Below are 19,743 nucleotides of genomic sequence, written 5' to 3'. Positions count from 1 at the left end.
ATATCTGATATAGAAGTTAAATTTTCTGAAAAAAAATTAAAGCTTCGTGCTGATAACGTTTTGTAAAATATACTAACTTAACAAAATAAGGAGGAGAGAGTAAAAGAAAAGAAAGCAAAACAGAAGAGAGGAAGTTTTATATCTATCTATGTTCATTTACATAGTAAAACAAGCCAATTTATAGAAAAGGAGAAGGAGAAAAACGTAGGGGGAAAATGAAGGACGGAAAAAAAAGAGAAAAACAAGTAGAAGAAAAGTTGGTGAAACATCCACTTCTTCCTAATACATACTTTTTTTCCCAATATTCTGCGCTATGTTTATTTCTTCCATTTTACGCACTTTGTAGAGTTATGCTGCTTTCAAAATTCAATGACACGAACTTCATGTAAAAAATTCACCTCACTTTGGACTCAAAAAAAGGAAAAGAAAAACACTTGGTATGTTAGTGTTTATGTGTGAATTACTTCCCCACCTCTTTTCCGATCAATGAAAGAAGAGCCCTTCGATTTGGGCCCTTTTTCGCTTTTCGTTTCTATTTACTTGTCATATATTTTTTAATTTAATTTTTTTTACTTGTTAATTTTGATAAATTATGAAAGTATAATTTTTTTCTCTTTATTATATCCTCAATTTATTAATATTAATTTAATATTTTTGAAAAATATAATGAATAAATATATTTAAAACTCCATTAACTAATAAGAATAAAATAATAAACTCACTATACCAATTATTATTTTCTTAATAAATGTGTCAAATCAAAACTTAACAAATAAAAAAGAACGGAAGAGCTTATTAATATTATATATAGTGTACGATATATTAGTGGATATAAAAAAAATTAATGTTTTTATTCTTTATAGCTCATGTAATTACTATATTAAAAATACTCTCCTTATTCTATTATTAGTTAAAAATACTCACCTTATTCTCTTACTAGTTACCTCACTGCACCTCAAATTATTATTCACTTTCTGGATATTTATTTATGAAATAAATCCTACACATCTATAAAGACATAAAAATGACATCTTCGAGTTGAAAGGGTGAGAAGAATGAAAAGTATTTGTATTGTAGATGGGGGGAAATATTGTACTACTATCGCAAGTCGAACGAGAAATTAAAAGAAAACAACATTATCAACTACGCAACCAAATTCAAATCAACTATATTAATCTCCCTAGTTCACGTCCTCGATATAATATTATAAGAAAAAAAGAAAGCTAAATTAAAATATCATTTAGATTCCATCAAAAATGGGGGGAAATTACGGTGATGTGCCTTAAAGGCAAGGATCAGAAAAAAAATGAATCCGTATTTCCTGCAGAAATGATTTGAAAGATCCAAAATCAAAAATAGTGGTATTTGTTAGTAACAATAAAATAGAGGCAATCACCTGCTATTAAAACTGTATAGAAAACAAATGATGAAACAATAACAATAAATTCTGAAATAAAAGATAGAACCAGAACAGAAAATAAGAACAGTGTTTGGTAAAATTATGTAAGAACAAGAAATCGAGCCACTGAATGCAAAGTGTGTCCTTAAGGAAATTATTCCCCTCAATGTACCAAAGGTTTTGAAATCTTTCCTCCCAGGATAGAACGATTTACTCATCAGAATAACGATACAGCAAATTATGGTGACTACGAACTACTTGATGGTTGTATATCACACGAGTTTTAGGAAGTGCAGAAAGAAGAAGAAGAAGATGTTATTTCAGAAATTTCGTATGGAACATTCTGAGGATTAACAGATATATATAGACTGTTTACACCTTTTTAGAAAAGGCACCTGTTGGAAAAAAGTTTGCCTGTTGAGAAAAAGTTTGCAACTTTTCGGACAAGGTTGCAACCTTTCAAAAATCCGTTGGAAAAAAAGAGGAAAATATTTTTTAAATTAATCCGGGAAAGAAACGGATCGCGGGTCAGAATTTTTTTTCCACTTAATTAATTAATTAAATAAATAATATTAATTAATTAAAATTTAAAGAAAATTTGGTCCAAAAAAATTATCAATCAATCATATCAATTGACCGAATCCGAATTCGAAGCCATAGCCCAATCGAGCGACGACGGCGGCGCGAGGGGAGCCCTTTTCTTGACCCGCGAGGGGTCCCGCGAGGGAAGACCCTCTTCTTGACCCTTTAGCAAGATGAAAGAGTGCTTCTACTTTTAAGTAGGAGATTTTTTCCTTCCACCACTTATGTGGGACCAAAGCTTATTTAATAAAGCAAAAGAGAACATATCATTTTTTTCTCCACTTCTTTTCTCCTTAATTTTCCATTCAAATTATCAATTAAACCCAATATCACCAATATAAATTTATCCGAAATCTGATTTGAATCAGATATAGTACCTATGACACTAGGTAGAAAATATATTGAATCGATTCTTTTTAATGAATAGATCCTCAACACCCCCTGCAATTTGCATGCTCCACAAATTGAGAAGGGGTAAATGTCTTTCCGTGACAAACACAAACAATGTTGATCTCCGTTTTGTTATCATACTTGCACAACAACCCATTAATTGTCTTCCCATTTGGGCCATTACCCGTTGCTGAAACACACGGCATTCGAGAAGGCAATTGGATCATGCTACAATTCCTCTTCTCCTCTGTTTGATCATCTTCCTCTTTGATGGGCACGATATTGCTATTGCTTCTACCTGCAATAAATTTAGTCTTTTAACTAATTAGCTAAATTAGTTTTTCATTCTCCATCATTTCTCTATGTAATTCCCTCTTCTTCTTTTTTTAACCTTTGCCACTCTATCAACATCTTATCATCTGAATTGCAGACTTGATCATTTTTCTTTGTGTAATTTCCTCCAATTGATAAGCTTAAGCTCAATCCAATCCCATATTCATCTTCCTCAAAATTACCCTTCAAAAGATCCAACATTTTACACTTGCAAAAAAAACTTTAGTTTTCTTGTATTTTTCAAGTAAAAGATTAAATCTTTTGGAACAAATATAGATAAGATAAAAATAGATGTATTTATTTAAGCAGTACATGTAGTGAAGCGGAGGAAGGGGCAGTAAGAATGCCACGTGGCGTGAAAAGAGAAGAATGAAGTGAGAGTTTTAATGACACGTAAGATCAATAAATCCAAGAGTGTGACCTGCATGCTTATTTATCTGCCACGTGGATTCTAACGGTGGCACGTTTTAGTGAGGTTATAGTTTCTTGCCACGTGTCAGACAGGGAGAAAATAGATTTTCATGTCTATCCTAGGGATGCGTGCTGATATATACACGTGGCGAGTAATGACGCACGGTTGGTTTTCTTTCTGGAAAAGGCAGGTTGTTTTAATAGAGGTCTCAGCATTATCCTCTTAGAGAAGATGAAGAGAAGCCAAATGATGTGCTCCACGTCATAACGTCAGCGGCAGCAATTTTAAAAAGAAAAAGGTTGATTCATCGGCAATTGAATAATTAGTAAGATTCATAACATGTCGATTTTAAGATATAATTAATTGATTGAGAGTTAAGATTGATAATTAAAGGATTTATTAGTTTTATATAAAAAAATGTTTTTAGGGTTCAAATAAGATCCAAAGCCTTTTGGGATAATATAAATATATGTCATTTTATTTATAGTTGATTAAATTAATTTTACAAGTTTTTTTTTACATGAGAGTTTGAAAACTTGTTTGGAATCAATCATGGTGAATCTGGTGAATCTGGTAGAGCGGTGGAGACTTAAAAATGGTGAGTGGTGGAGAGATTTGGTCTATGTTGCTATGGAGAAGAAAGAAAATATTTTTTTTCTTCAAAAAAGAATAATTAAAAATACATATATTTATGAAAAAAGATATTAAAAATAAACTTTTCATATTTATTTTTTGTACTCACTCTCTCAAAGAGAGTGAAATACACTCATCTTACCCGTTAAGCATTTAGGGAGGTAATAATTTCAATTTTAAATACTTCAGGGGTGATAAGATCTCCGTAAAATTTAAGTGTGTAGTTGGAAATCCGAGTATAGATTGAGGGAGCTTTTGACTATTTTCTCTATTTGAATCTTTATTATCTTAAATTTAAAATATGTTGAATATATTAATATGGTATTAAATATATAATATAAGAAGTTAGAATAGAAAAAATTATCAGAAAAGAAAAAAAAATTATTTTTGTTTGAAATAGATATTGATAATGATATCACGATTATCCTATCTGGTGGATGTTTATGTGACTCATAATAGACGTTTAACTATTTTAAATTGAGATTACGATCTAAAAAAAAGACACAAGAAAATCAAAATAGAACGATTTGTATATATAGCTATTTTAGTTGTACTCGTATTTTTCGAAAGTATTTTTTTCTAAAATATGATCATTTAGAAATTATTATGTTCACAATTCTTCATCTACGAAGGAATAAAATGCTCTAATTTTTAATTCTCATATGAGGTCAAAAAAAATTGGCAAAAAATCAACAAAAAGTAATTTATATGCTCAACATAAATCGCTCGCTTGTTATATATATATATATATAAATAATCAATTTTTTCACAAATAGAAAAAATTAAAGTGATTCTATATAAATAATCAAAACTCACTCTTGCAAATCTTATTAACCCTTCATATGATTAATATGGAGAAAATGATATTTCATTTTATGGTGTTCTTTAGAAACTCAATATCTATCTAGTGACGAAAATACTAATTGAGGAGATATGTATGACATTTAGTCATTTTAATTTGCAAAAGTGAATCTTTATGCTCAAATATGAGTCATTCACTCGTTAAGAATGGACATATAAATTATCAAATTTCACAAATAGAATAAAAAATGGATCCATTTAAATAATCAAAACTTACTCTCTTGAAAATCTTATTAACCTTGCATATAATATGGAGAATTTGATATTTCGTTTTATGATGCTCGTTAGAAATTCGATATCTATTTAGTGAGGTGAAAAAATTACTAAGAGATGTGAATGAGATTTGATCATCTGAGTTTTTAAGGGTCGTTTGGCTGCCCCTACCATCACACAATTGTTGAAAAAACAAATCAATATTTTTCAAAATTACTAGTGATAAGTATTTGTATCAAATCAATATTTCTCGCATGATCATAATTAATTAATACATATGGTTACTTAATTAAAACACTTATTATTTAATGTAAAAGTTGATTGCGGTTAAACAAAAAATTACTAAAAAGACTACTCAAAAAATTATCAAATGGGAAAAGTTCTGCAAATGGAAAAAAAGATGAAGCAAAGATCGATTCAACCATAATTAATGAAACTTATACGATGTTTGAGATTTCACCCAATCTCCAAAATAAAAATTTGAGAGTTTCATTTTCTCATAATAACTTCAGAACTACTCAATATAATCATGTTACAGTCTCTTAGCCTTTTACACTGGCATTGGCAGGCGAATGATCAATTGACCGCTCATGACACTGCAAATTAAGAAACGCAATTTGTTAAAAACTCATGTAAATAATGTTGGATTGATATGAAAAGCAGTACTTGAATTAGTCATCGGCTAAATAACTCACCACTTTACGTAATAATAACAGAAATCAGCTAAGATGAACGATTGAATAATTTCTGCCAAAAAGACCATAGGAATCCAGAAGTAACCACTTTCATCCAAGAAAATTTGTGATCCAACGTTGTCGTAAATCTGTATAAGAATAATTATAATTTTTTAGTTTGAAGATTATATAAACTTATACTCGCTCTGAAAATAAATAGATATGTATATTATTTGTAAAGGCAAAGTTATAGAGCACAAGATAGAGAGTACAAAACTAACCTGAATAATCCAATGAGCACAACCCAAAAATCTTGCAACACCCAATGCAAAAACGTAATGGGCTGAAAATGGCTCAAGTAGCTAAAATGAAAGTAAGAAACACTGTTAACTTTTTATTTAAGAAGAAGACTATGATTTTCTAAGTTTTGAAGAAAAGAAGAGGAGATATGAACCTGAACATTTTGCATTAAGCAAAGCTGGGGTAACACAGAGATGGATTCCAGATATACACAAAAAGCCCAAAGCATCCGATTTATCAGAATATAACTTTTAACATTAGGATGGACAAAGAAGGCTAAGATTGCGGCAGGAATTATCTGTCAAAAGCAATTCAAAATTATTTAAGGCATAATGGGCTAAACCACATCAAGTTGACTACCTAATGATCTAAATTAGTAAAAAGACTTTAGGCCCGTATTTTTAGTTGTTTGTTTTCGAAAGAGTACGAGTCAACCTGTGTGCACTTTGATTAATTTCAGAGAATACCTGCTATTTTCCGCGAGTAACAGGTTCATAACCTTCCTTTTTAGGACATGAATAATAAATGTTTGTCCTTCTTCATTCTAATTTGTTTGCTTCCCCTAATTGCTACGGATACACATGCATCTTATGGAACTAATAGAAGTCTAAATATCTTTATATTAAAAAAACGTAATTGTGTGTTGGAGAAAATAACAAACATAAAGTAAAGTTTCATCATGGACAGAGTAAACAAAAATCACACATTAGAACATAGAAATAACATTTATAACAAAAGTAATTGTATTATACAAGCTTATGTCTCAAGTAATTAGCATAATTAGAACTTGATTCAACAACAATCAAACGAAAAATTAAAGAGCCATGGACGAAATTGTATTTACCGCATAGCATAAGGACATGTTATCCCGATCTGCCGTATAAGATGCATTTAGCTTGAACTTCATCATATATATGACCCACAATGTTGCCACAAGGGTGATAAGATCTAACACAGTGTGGATATCTCCTTCTATGATGAAACTACAGTATAATCTTATTGTCAAAAATATAACTGTAAGCACTTGAGTCTTCAACGAAAGGCCTAACAATTCAAGATAAACAAGTTATTAGACAAAGGGTGGAAAAATGATATTTTCTTTAAGTTAAGGGGAGTAGAATGACAATCTAACAAATGCAACAAGTAAAAATAACCGATCTTAGATTTGTCGCATTGTGCCTAACACGAAGTAGCACATTTCATACAACAAGAGCATACTACCTTACAACTTATCAAAGTTAATTATGAGTTAAAAGGCGTACCTAACTATTCAACGTAGGGTTGCGTATCAATCGATCAGTTCAATTTTTAAGTTTATCAGTTCAACTTATCAGTTATTGATTTATAGACATGTTAAATCATTATAGAACTTTTAAGATATTGGCTTATTGATAAGATTTGTCACAAACAAAATTATTAAAAATCACTTAGAAACAATGTGACACACCCAAAGAACTATGCACGTCATGAGTTGACAGACTGCATCGTGCTCAAAACTAAACACTGTTACATTATAGAATAACCGAGGGTTTGAGACAACCAGAAATAAAAAGTATGAAACTAAACTCTAAGTAAAGAACTGATATAATTATTTAAACCCTAAATCGTATAAATATAGTTATTTAATTTGCTATCGGATTATGGGTTAACCTATTAAAAAATACCCTCAACCTTTGAGAACTGATAACACCATAATAAAAAAAGTCAAAATTTTTATCGAAATCGCTAAATTAATAACCCGTACCAATAAATCAATAACTTTCTTTCAGTACAGATTATCGGTTTCGATTCAATTTTGAACAATCCTAATTGAACAAACAACTTGCCAAATGATAATCGACTAATAACAACAACGTTCTATTTGACATACATAAATTTGATACTATATTAGGTATGGATAAACATTCAAAGCAAATCTTGAAGGTTTTAACACAAAAAGCAATCAAATAAAAATTACACACAAAGGAATCAATTTTTTTTCCAGATCTACAAAAAATAAATATCCAGGAGCGAAATTAAATTACCAGAGCAAGTGTTGAGGGTTGTCAATTTGTAAATCAAAATCAAGAGCCCAAGGAAATGAATAGCTTCAGCCATTACAAAAAAATAGTTATGATCATGAACAACTAATTTTAGAGTCACCAATAGAGTGATTGTCGTGATGATAAACAAAAGCATTTTCACTTTCTTCGATTGCTTTCGAACCCATGACAACAATTTCTTCATCGGTGACTGATACTCTTTTTGACCCATCTCCGTTACCCTTTTCTTTTCCAAACGCTGAGTCTTTTTTTTCTTTTTCTTATGAGAAATAAAAGTTCTAACTTTTTCTTTGAGAAGCTTTTTTAAGGCTTTGAAAATATGATCAGATTTTCAAAATCTAATTAAATTTCATAGTCAGCTGACGCGAGATTCGAGTCTCCTGCCTTACAGTAGGATTACAATGGTATTACACCCTTCCATTATTAGTCATATTATTTCAACCAGCAAAGAAGTACTCACATCAATACACAGGACAAATATGTGTACTAGTTGGTACGAAAAAAATATTTTTTCTTATAAAATGTTTTTCTGAGTTAAATGTTTTGATAAATGCTTTTCAAGTAAATTTAGAAAAATGATTTACCTCCAAAAAGTAAGGAAAACATTTTTCAAAACTCTTTTTCAACCTCACACCTCAACTTTCCACCCTAACTCAAGTCTTAGGTATCGATTTCTGAATCAAAATTCGAGGTCAGATCACGAATTAAGTGTCGGGGTCAGGTTTCGAGTCGGATGTTCGAATAGGATTTCAGGTTGAGAATCGAGATCGGATCTCAAGTCAGGTGCAGGGTTTGGATCTTGGATCGATTATTTGGGTCGGGTCGTTTAGGTCGCATCGCGTGTCAAAACTAGGTCTGGGTCAAATTCAAAATCACGTGTCGAGATCGAGTTCCGGATCAATTATTGGGGTCGTATGTTGATGTCACGGTCAGGATCAGATCCAATTCAAATGTTGTATCATGGATTGAAAGTCAGGCTTAGATCTCGGATTGGAGGTATGGTTTGGATTCCTGATCGATCCTCATGATCGTGTCCAGGTTCGAATATTAGGGTCGGGTCGGGTCCAAATTCAAATATTGGGTCCAAATGTAGGAGTTGAGATCAGTTCTTGATTCGGGTGTCGGTGTCAAATCCTGGATTAATCATCAGATTCATGTCTAGAAACAAATGTTGGGTTTGGGATTGGGTCCTAGTTTGAATGTCGGATCCTGGATCGAGAGTTGGGATCAGGTCCTGAGCCGGGTATCGGGATCGAATCTCTAATTGATTGTCGGGGTCATGTCCTGATTCAAATGTCGGGGTAGGGGTCGGATCCCAGCTCGAATTAGATCCAGGTCGGGTATCAGGGTCGAATTCTGAATCGGTTATCGGAGTTTGGCCTCGTTTTTGGTGTCAAAATTGGGTCTCGATTTGAATGTAGGGTCCCAAGTCGGGAGTCGGGGGTTAGTTCTTGGGTCGGGTATCGAATTCTAGATCAGACATTGGGATCATGTCCCAGTTCAAATGTCGGGATCGGATGTCGGATTGGTTATTGGGATTGATTTTCGGATTGAAAACTATTTTCCTGAAGAGTATTTTTTATTCTCTAGCCAAAAATAAATGATATTTTCTGAAAAATATTTTTCAATCACCAACCAAATAAGAAAAAATAATTTAAAAACCAACTTATTTTCCAAAAACATTTTCTTTTCGCACCAAAAGATTCTCTGATCACTTACATATGAATCTTGGTTCAAAGAAAGATTCAATGTTTTTATAACTTCATAAAGGTACAACATTCATTATCAAAAGTACCATTTTCGCTTTTTCTACAAACTGTTTGTTTACAAATTAGTATATCATTCTCCCATTAATTTCTCTATGCATTCCCTCTTTGTCACTGTATTAATCATCTGAATTGCAGATTTGATCAATTTTATTTGTGTAATTTCCTATAAGCCTAAACTCAATCCATGTGCATTTTCATCTTCCTCAAAAGCTCCAACATCTTAAAATAAAAAAAACTTTGTTTTCTTGTGTGTTTTCAGAAAAAGAATAGTCTTTTGGAACAAAGATATACATAGAAGATTAACGTAGAAGTACTTATGTTAGTTGTGTAAGGCATTACAACTTTTAGGGAGTATGGAACGGTTGGTAAGATAATTTCACTTGTTGTTCAATATCCACATTAAAATTCGACTAAATTCAAATCGCACATTACATGAACTATTTGTGGCTAGCAATAATTTTTTTTGTATTTACTGCCCACTCTCAAAGAACAAAACTCTTACATAGGCGTGTACGGCACAGTCCTCCGAATTTTCAAGAGCCATCGGGCTGCATACTAGTGCTTAATCATAGTTGACTAATACATATTGTTACTTGATTAAAAACACTTAAGAAAATTAATATTGTTTGATGTAAATGTTGATTGAGGATAAAATTTTACTGAAAAGACTACTCAAAGTTTTGTCGAAATGGCAAAGTTCTGCAAAATCTTCAAAATGGAAAAAAGTAGCAGCAAAGATTGTTCCAGTCTCTGTATCCAATTTCCAAAACAAATTTTTTTGCTTCTTTGTCAAAGAAAAAGGATGGAGCAATTTTACACAATAACTTAAGAACTATCAAAGATTGTTACAGTCTCATAGTGTATTACACCGGTGTTGGCAGGCGAACGATCAACTGGCCACTCATGACACTGTAAATCGAGAAAGACGATTAGCTAAAAAGTCATGTAAATGAAGTTATCCTCACATGAATAGCAGTGCTTGAATTAGTCGCGGGCTAAATGGCTCACCTTTTTACGTAATAAAAGCAGAAATCAGCCAAGATGAAAGTTTGAACAATTTCTGCCAAAAAGACCATAGGTATCCAGAAGTAACCGCGTCCAGCCAAGTAAATGTATGCTCCAGCAGTGTCATAAACCTGTATAGGAATAGTTGTAAGTCTCAAGTACGGAAATTATACAGCTTAGACTCACGCTGAGAATGGAAATGTGTATGTTGTTGCCATTTGGACTATATTTTTTGTAGAGGCAAATCCAAAATTTAGAGTCAAATAAATGTGTCTTATTAATACGTTTAACAATTTAAATAGTTTCATATATGTATACATAGTTCGAGTCGAGAATCGAGACCAATGAGTTCAGCTGAACTGATGGAACCCGTCCTATATGTGACGAAGAAGAAACCCGGGGAAGGGGATGTCGGAACAGCTGCTATTATTTCAAGAAGTTATGGAGCACTAGATAAGACTACAAAATCAACCTGAATAATCCAATGAGCACAACCCAAGAATCTTGCAACGCCCAGTGCGAAAACATAATGAGCTGAAAATGGTTCAATTATCTGAAATGCAAGAATAGAACATGCTGTTAGCTTTTTATCCAGGACAGACAAGTTAAAGAAGAAGACAAGATTTTCTTTTCAATCTTTTGGCAAAGAAGAGATGTGAACCTGAACATTCTGCATCAAGCGAAGCTGAGGCAGCACTGAGACGGATTCCAGATATACACAAAAAGCCCAAAGCATCCGATTTATCAGAATATGACTTGTAGTAGGATGGACAAGGAAGGCTAAAATTGCGGCAGGAATTATCTGTGCAAAGGAATGGCATGGTTCAAAAGCAATATCAGGAGGCAGTCCTAATTGCAAGAAACCATTTATAAGGGACTATCTCTGCAGAGGATGTCACTGACTTGTATCATATATAGTAGCTTAGTAGAAATACCATGACCGAGAAGGCTGGGAGTTCTATTTACCTCCAGAAAGCCAGTTAAAAGTCTTTTTGCCCCATAATTAGCTGTCTAAACTACTTTTTTATAACTGTCGTGTCTAGGCCAGCTTGCGCACACTTCGACCAATTCCATGGGATATATGCTACCTCCCACTAGCAATAGGTTTCATAATCTTCCCTTAGTACGTGAACACTAAATGTTTGACCTTCTTCCTTCTAATTTGTTTGCTTCTCCTTGCTAAGGATACACATGCATCTTATGGAAATAATAAAAATCTAGATAACTTCACATGGGGGAAAGTGATTGTGTGTAGGGGAAAACAATAAAAATAAAATAAAGTTTTATCAAGGACAAAGTAAATGGAATCACACATTAGAACATGGAAATAACATATCTAACAAAAGTAACTATTCTATACAAGCAAATTTATCGAATTCAGAATTTGATTCAACAAAAATCAAACGGAAAAGTGCCGTGGCCGAAATTATATTTACCGTATAGTATAAGGGCATGTTATCCAGATCTGCCATGTAGGATGCCTTCAGCTTGAATTTCATCATATATATGACCCATAATGTTGCCACAAGGGTGATAAGATCAAGCACAGTGTGGATATCTGCTTCCATAATAAAACTACAGTATAATCTTACAGCCAAAAATATAGCTGTAAGCACTTGAGTCTTCAATGAAAGACCTAATAAAACAAGAGAAGAAAGCATTTCAAACAAATGGTGAAAAAAAATGATCTTTTCTTCAGGTCCAGTAAAAAGAATGACAATCTGTAACAAGTGCCGCAGAACAATTTGGACTTTTGCATCCTGCCTGTAATAACAAGGTTCCAAAGTAACACATTTCATACAACAGGAATATACAGATAGCATACTTACTATCTATCGACGTGTTGGAGTAAAAGGCGCATCAGACAATTGAACAAATGCCTTGCCCAGTGGTAATCGCTTAATCGTGAATGTAAAATATTTGCAATGTTATAACATTAAAGTTAAAAATTACACCCCTGAAGTGCTTTCTGTTTTCTTGAGAAAAGGATTCATCTTTTTGATGTCACTAAGCAACTGTCTAAAGAAAAGAATGGCCTTTCAGTTTATTTTTAAGGGGTTGGACATATCACCTCTTGTATAGTAGCCGTGTTCAGTATAACATACATAAATACCCAAAAAAATAAAAATAACACACCCTATTTCATTTAGCATTAGAATAATCCATGACATTTGAAATTTGTATTAAGTTTATTTATTCATTTTGTGTTTTACTTATTGATCAATCAGAAGATGGCTTACCTTGAAAGGCCAACAATATATCCACTAAGGCTTATTGTCTAGTTGTATCTGTAGGAGCATTCGGTCGAGAGAATATAATTAAATAATAAAAAAGTATGCCTTCTCAAAACTTAAACTTTTAGATGAGATGTTAGCAAAGCAAGAGGTCTAATTTAACACAAAGCACAATAAAAAAAAGGAACTTTACACACAAAAGCAAAAAAAAAATTGCACAGAACAGTAACAGAGTAACACTCAACCATGAATTTTTTTCTAATTTAACACAAAGCACAATCAAATGGAAAATACACAAAAAAAAAAATAATCTTTTTTCAGATTAACAGAAAATATAAAAGAATTTATGCCTGAAATCAAAATTACCAGAGCAAGTCTTGAGGGTTGTCAATTTGTAAATCAAAACCAAAAGTCCAATCAAATGAATAGCTTCAGCTATAACAAAGAAGTAGTTGTGATCATGAACAACTAACTTAAGAGTCACCAATAGACTGATTGCTGTGATTATACCCAAAAAGATTTTCACTTTTTTCGATTTTTTTCGAATCCATGACAACAATTTCTTCGCCGGCGATTGATACCCTTTTTGACCCATTTTCCGACCGCCGGAGTTTTTTTTCTTTTTTTACTTCTGAGGATTTTATGAAAGAAAAAGCTGTAACGTTTTCTTTGAGAAGCTTTTTAAGGCTTTGAAAATGGCGGAGTTTTTTGTAGAGAAAATACAGCGTGGAGGGGTTTAGTGGCTAGTTTACGTAGTGTAACCAATAAAAACTGAACACGTGGATTATTAAAATTTTCCTTATTAGGATGTTTTATTTTTATTTCTGTGTGTAACAGATTATGTAGGACATTAAATTACTACTTGGTATTCAAACAGTATACTTTACTTTTCATAACGGATTTGGTGGATTTTGGTCATCTCCCAACATTATAAGAGTCAAATTTGGTCCTTTTTTTTTTCTTATTTTTTATTTGGTCAATAATTAATTTCAATGAAAGAATTTATTTTTTAAAAAAATTGGGATAGAAAAAGGAGAAACGAGCAAGAGAAGGGATTGAAAAAACGTGGACAACAACAATAATATTGTGAAAGTTTAGATAAATATTTCACTAAGTATGAAATTGAAAATTAGAAAAGATTTTTGAAATATGTGATCTAAAATAAGTTATAGCTAATTGTGTGATTATAAATTATTTTATTAAGAATAACAATAAAATGTTTGATATTAAATTATTTTTATATTTATATTTTAAGACAGTCTACGAAAAAGAGAATGTACATAAATTGAAATGATATTTGTTATTTGATATTTAACTGGTGAAAAACAAGTCACGTGCTTGGCTAAAAAAGATAATTGTTGACTGTACTTGTACTTAGTCTGAAACAAATGTTTTTTCTTTGATTTTTTTTTATAATCAAGAAAGTCAATTTTGACTAGGAAATGATTAGAGAATAATTAGCAACAAATAATATTGTGAGTAGTTGAACCAAGTCCACGTTTGTTCACCTAATTTTTTTATATTATTTTTGTATAATTTTGCATTCAGAATTCGCATGGCGTAAATACATGTGTTTCGATCGACTTTTTTTTAAAAAAATTATTTGGAGGGTTTAAATCAGAAATTATTGGTTTTGACTTGTGGAATCACATTCATCTTACCTCATATGTGGTTAATTGGTTGCTAACCTAAATTAAATATTCACCTAATCCGAAATGAATTCGTGACTCTTGGCTGTGATTGACAATTGTCATTTTTTTCTAATTAATTTTATGTCATTAGTTTAAAAACTTAAATACAAGATACATAATGGGAAGGAGCAAAACATTGTATGTAACCAATATCTTCTTTGATTAAAAAAAAAGTATAAACTACAAGTAGAAGTGAATGATAGGGGCAGTATATCAGGAAGGAAAGAGACATTATACATAAGTTTATATTTACTTCGTTTTAATTTATTCGTCTTACTTTTTTTTAAAAAAAAGTATATCAAAAAAATTATTTGTAGTCTTTTTTATCAATTCTTTAATTCAAACTTTTCACGTAACATATGACCATAAGATTAAATATTATTTTGATACATTCTACATATTTTTAGTTTAAGATCAGAATATTCAAAAATCATTTTTATCTTTTTTAATTCCGTGTCAAGTTAAAATCGGACAAACAAATTGAAACAGAGAAAATATTATTTAATTTTTTAAAATTCTTTTTACAATCCACGTTAATTCTTTCTTCTTTTTTATTTTTTCATTCTCATAGTAAAATATTCTCTTTTCCTTTACATTAATCTCTAACAAAATTCTTGGTTTATTCATCATGTATAGTAATTTCAAGGGTGGAGTACTTATAAATACCAGTTTTTTAAATTATAATTTTCAAGTATTAACGTTGACGGACTATTTGAGATGTAAATTTATGTTTACAACTTTCCATATCAAATATTACATTGAATAAATTTAATGTTATTATCTTGTGTTCAAACCAGCAAAATGAGAAAATTGAAATAAATTGAAAACCAGAAAATATCTGAGACCACAATATTTAGTGTGTGTTCTTAAACTATTTAATCTCTTTATTATATTTGATGTGATGGATTACTTCACCAATGAAATGAATATATATGTTGGTAGGAGCATTGGTACCTCAAACGTTCATAACTTCGTCGAACTCAAGGATAGTCTCAAATCACACAAGACTCATTTTTTTGTTTGTAAAAAAAGGGGGAAAATTATTGAAATATACATTTTATTTTACCATAATCTCTTAAATTTCCTACCATTTAAAAAAAATTCAAAAATCTCCTCTCGGATACATCACTCCCCCCTCGCTGATACATCCCCATCCCTCTCTTCTCGGATACATCCCTCCCTTCTCGGATACATTTCAAAACTCTCGGATAGATCCCCCTATGTATCTGAAAGTCCAGTGATGTATTCGAAATCCATAAATTTTAAAAGATTTTTGTAATTTTTTAAAAAAGCAGTAAAATAATGTAATTAACTCTTAACATTATGAGATTTATGTAAATTATCCACAACAATTTGCAGAAACTCTTAACATATAGCCAATTTTTTGAGTTGAAATGGTGCAAAAAATTACATGTTCAAAACATGTTTGGTGTCTTTTTGGATAAAAATGTTTGTTAGGAGGGAGCATGTTCTTTTTGTATTTTCTTTCGAAGTTATTCCACCGAATTTAAATTAATTTATGTAAAAATAACATTAGAAAATGGATAAATAATTAAATTTGATCCAAAATATTTTTCAATCAATTAATCACATCATTTGATCAAATCCAATTCAAAAATTCGAAGCCAAGCAATAAGGACGAGACATGTTGACTTTCTTCTCAACGTTTAATAGTCCGAAGAAGTACTTCTAAATATAAACACATTTCCACCACTAGTGGAGGAGAAAATTCATTTTCTAAAATAAACTTAACTTCAAATGTCCCTCTATTTTTCATTTACACCTTTCATTCACACCTATACCTTTACTCCAACAATTAATTCCGCCCTCCATCTTTTCATTGAAATACCAAAATCTATGATCACTGATATCCAGGCATATATGAAAGGAGAATAAACTGTAAAATATACTTCCTTAGTCCCATATTAATTAATAATTATATTAAAAATAGTTATTCCGTATTAGTTATCCACCTCACTAAATCAAGAAAGTATTAATTAAATTTTTTCTATACTATCCTTGTATTAATTCTTTTTGAAGATGTTCACATTTGTTTGTAAAGTTCTCAAGAATTTTTTTAAGGGGTGAATTAGTAAAACTATTTTCTTATTTATAATTTCTTAAGCACCGTGCAAAATGAAAAGTGATCAGCTAATATGAATTTGAAATATTATTTACAAACTTCCCATTTGGTATTTGAAAAAAACAAACATTATTCACCAATACTACACAAGGAACTCAATTCTTGATGAAAAATAAGAACATTTGAAACGATTTTTCCTAGAGTTGGTAAAGCATAGGTGCCAAGCGAGGCATTAACAATACTTCCAATGGATTTGCCTTGGGCAAAGTTATGCTATTGCCCTCAGTCATATCCACTGGCATGTCCCCTAATGTACAAAAGTTAAAGCCTTGTAGCAATCTAGCAAGTGTCAAGTGTGTCACTTGTATCGCAAAAGTAATCCCCGGACAAGATCGTCTACCAGAACCAAACGGAATAAATTCAAAATTCTGACCAGTAACATCAAATTCACTATGACTTCTCAAGAATCTCTCGGGCATAAACTTCTCAGGGTCGGACCAAATTTGAGGGTCTCGATGTAATTTCCACACATTGACCATTAATCGAGTGCCTTTCGGAACTTTATAGCCTGCCACGGTACAATCTTCGATAGCAGCATGTGGTATTGCTAATGGTCCCGGTGGATATAATCGAAGTGTCTCTTTAACAATAGCTTGAAGGTACACTAAATTTTTTATGTCACACTCTTCTGCCCATCTCTCTTTGCCTATTTTTGTGTCTATTTCTTCTTGTGCTTGATCCATTACATGTTTGTTGTTCAATAATAAGGACAAGAGCCATGTCAAGTGAATTGAAGTTGTATCTGACCCTGCTAAGATTATGTTCTAAAGAACAATGTAGTGAAAGTTTATATTAGCCTTTGAGAAATATGACAAGAAGTTAAAACACAACAAATAACACCAACCACTTAACCATGAACTTTTGAGGTGATCAAACAATGTAATACTAGTATTCCCTTGGTACCAAAAGATATAGTAAAGACTTATCTCCAATGAGTATATTAAAAAATGGACATGAGACAATAATTTCACTACCAAATTTGAAATTGTTTAATTTTGATTAGAGTTACTAAGAGGACGAGAAAATGTCATAAATAGTCCATTAACCATAGGAGTAGATCTAAAATGGTCTCTTAACTATACAATTACCATATTTAGTTTTTTAACTATTTAAAAACGTATCAGGTTTGGTCCCTTAACTATACACTTGCCGATTTTAGTCCGTTAACTATTTTCTACGTAGTTAATATATATAACACTTTAATAGAAAAAGAAATCTTTAAAAGCATAGAGTAAAACTAAATACTTACCAAAATTGTTGCCTTAATGACTGTTTCTCTTGTATAACCATACATGAATTGCTCATTAATCTTAGAAAGCATCACATCAATGAAGTCTTGGTCATCATCTAATGCTAGCTCTCTCTTCATCAAATGTTCATCTATCCAACTTGTCACAATTTTATCCATTTCTTGAGACAATCTCTTCATAGACTTAATTCTCCCTTGAAAATCAAACCATTTTAGAAATGGTAATGGAATTACATCTGATAAAACAAATTGGACAGATTCATACATATATTCCTTAGTGGTTCTTGTGAAATGTTTCCCTTCTTCATCTTCTGTTTTGTATCTTTTTCCAGTAATCATCTTCATTATCACATTTAATGTTAATTGTTCAAACCATTGACTCATGTTTACTCTTGATGGACCTGTCCCACTCTTCAGAATTGATGAATACAGTTCTTTGATGTTAGTTTCTACCTGTTGAGAATAGGCAAATAATTAAAATTAGTTGTAACTTTTTTCTAACCGTTTAAACTTTTAAACTATCACAATATTGTATTAGAGCAGGAACAGGTTATAAGTTCAAATTTCATTGTCACCCAAGAATCTAATAATATTTTCACATATCCAGTCTATTAAAATAAAATCAACTTAAACGTTTGAATAAGATGTTCAATCTCATCAGAGAGCTAAAGGAAAGCAAGGAGGTTCAATTGAATTCCTTCTCCGAAAATTATATTGCACTAATAGCACAATAACATTTAGAATTCCTTAGATATTAGCGTAACAAAGTGTATACATTGTTCTTTAATAACTTTTTCATATACCCTTATATAAATGGTTGTCTTTGCCATTAATTCTCACCCAAAGAAAACTTTTTTTCCCATGAAAAAAAATCATGATAAAAGTGTCCAGACATAATATAATTAGATAGTTAAAAAGTATGTAAATTATTTCTAACCTTTTAAGATTTATTGAGATAATCACATGATTTAAGGTAATCTTATTAGTTCAAATTTCATCGTCACCCAATATCAAATGAAAAAACTTCACATGTTCATGAAAATAGAATCAAACATTAGAAAACAAATAAGATGGTTACACAATTCAATAGTACCTCGATGACCCGGACACGCTTGAACTGCTCAAGCCTCTTACTTGAAAGAACTTCAAGCAGGACCAACTTGCGAATATTACGCCAATAAGGCCCATAATCAGAAAAACCAAACGCAGCATTGTTGTAACCAAGATATATACCAGCACTTGAATTGGGTCGGCCTGCAAGTACTTTATCATTTGTTGTGAAACATTCTTTAACAATTTCCCAATTGTTCACTATAATTGCACGATGTGTCCCTAAATGAATAGTAAAAATATGGCCATATTTGTCAGCCAAATTAGCCAAAATTAATGCAAGTGGAGTTTTGCCAATGAATAAATAGAGGTGACCTATTGGAAAATAAGCACCTGGGATTTCTGGAGGTAGATTTATGATGACTTTATTAGTACTATTCTTGGGTTGAATTTTTGTTTTCCATAACATGTAAAGTGATATGAAGATTAGAAATATAGCCACTGCTTGAAGATATTGGACCATCTTGAATCTCAGGTCAACAATCTTCTACTTTTAGTCGACCGTTTTATGAACAATTGTTGGTGGCTTATGGTGGTTTCTTCTCAATTTTGGGAGTTGACGAATTGTCAATAGAAACTTTAATTCTTTGCAAAGGATAAGAATAACTGACGTGGGGTTTGGCTAGTATATAAAATCAAAGCTTATCCAATTTTGAGTTCAAGTCTTCTAGCTACAGATTCTTTTACCCTTTAACATGAAATT

At 31.5% G+C, this 19,743-nt stretch overlaps 3 protein-coding genes across 4 annotated transcripts; all 3 read right to left on the bottom strand.

Annotated features, from left to right (window-relative positions):
* Window positions 1-5,373: 5,373 nt before the first annotated feature.
* Window positions 5,374-8,050, bottom strand: LOC129901417 (uncharacterized). The gene is made up of 6 exons (XM_055976583.1): window positions 7,822-8,050; window positions 6,642-6,841; window positions 5,952-6,095; window positions 5,779-5,859; window positions 5,519-5,646; window positions 5,374-5,419 (listed from the first exon to the last, which is right to left on the bottom strand). The coding sequence occupies exons 1-6, from the start codon at window positions 8,048-8,050 to the stop codon at window positions 5,374-5,376; spliced, it is 828 nt and encodes a 275-aa protein (XP_055832558.1).
* Window positions 8,051-10,297: 2,247 nt separating this feature from the next.
* LOC129901416 (uncharacterized) lies at window positions 10,298-13,542 on the bottom strand. Its single transcript, XM_055976582.1, has 6 exons — window positions 13,214-13,542; window positions 12,050-12,249; window positions 11,275-11,415; window positions 11,086-11,166; window positions 10,617-10,744; window positions 10,298-10,517 (listed from the first exon to the last, which is right to left on the bottom strand). The coding sequence occupies exons 1-6, from the start codon at window positions 13,440-13,442 to the stop codon at window positions 10,472-10,474; spliced, it is 825 nt and encodes a 274-aa protein (XP_055832557.1). The 5' UTR covers window positions 13,443-13,542; the 3' UTR covers window positions 10,298-10,471.
* Window positions 13,543-16,685: 3,143 nt separating this feature from the next.
* LOC129901659 (nicotine N-demethylase CYP82E3-like) lies at window positions 16,686-19,662 on the bottom strand. 2 transcript variants are annotated; one of them, XM_055976905.1, is made up of 4 exons: window positions 19,374-19,662; window positions 19,024-19,262; window positions 17,931-18,383; window positions 16,686-17,445 (listed from the first exon to the last, which is right to left on the bottom strand). In XM_055976905.1, the coding sequence occupies exons 1-4, from the start codon at window positions 19,501-19,503 to the stop codon at window positions 16,819-16,821; spliced, it is 1,449 nt and encodes a 482-aa protein (XP_055832880.1). In that variant the 5' UTR covers window positions 19,504-19,662; the 3' UTR covers window positions 16,686-16,818. The 2 variants fall into 2 exon arrangements, with proteins under 2 accessions (XP_055832880.1, XP_055832879.1); XM_055976904.1 differs by having other exon boundaries at window positions 19,024-19,662.
* Between the last annotated feature and the right edge of the window lie 81 nt (window positions 19,663-19,743).

The sequence above is a fragment of the Solanum dulcamara genome, chromosome 8, assembly GCF_947179165.1.
Source record: "Solanum dulcamara chromosome 8, daSolDulc1.2, whole genome shotgun sequence".
NCBI lineage: Eukaryota > Viridiplantae > Streptophyta > Magnoliopsida > Solanales > Solanaceae > Solanum > Solanum dulcamara.
This window is presented reverse-complemented; position numbering and strand designations above follow the sequence as displayed.

Bases quoted from the DNA above. Each gene is read 5' to 3' on its own strand.
- LOC129901417 (XM_055976583.1), bottom strand. From the start codon at position 8,050: ATGGGTCAAAAAGAGTATCAGTCACCGATGAAGAAATTGTTGTCATGG. The intron at 6,096-6,641 runs GTAAATACAATT...TGCTTTTGACAG, and splicing joins ACATGTCCTTATGCTATGCG to ATAATTCCTGCCGCAATCTT. The intron at 5,420-5,518 runs GTGAGTTATTTA...CTTAATTTGCAG, and splicing joins TGTTATTATTACGTAAAGTG to TGTCATGAGCGGTCAATTGA.
- LOC129901416 (XM_055976582.1), bottom strand. From the start codon at position 13,442: ATGGGTCAAAAAGGGTATCAATCGCCGGCGAAGAAATTGTTGTCATGG. The intron at 12,250-13,213 runs GTAATTTTGATT...TTGTTTTATTAG, and splicing joins AACCCTCAAGACTTGCTCTG to GTCTTTCATTGAAGACTCAA. The intron at 11,416-12,049 runs GTAAATATAATT...TCCTTTGCACAG, and splicing joins ACATGCCCTTATACTATACG to ATAATTCCTGCCGCAATTTT.
- LOC129901659 (XM_055976904.1), bottom strand. From the start codon at position 19,503: ATGGTCCAATATCTTCAAGCAGTGGCTATATTTCTAATCTTCATATCA. The intron at 18,384-19,023 runs GTACTATTGAAT...TATTCTCAACAG, and splicing joins AGCGTGTCCGGGTCATCGAG to GTAGAAACTAACATCAAAGA. The intron at 17,446-17,930 runs GTAAGTATTTAG...ATTGTTCTTTAG, and splicing joins TCATTAAGGCAACAATTTTG to AACATAATCTTAGCAGGGTC.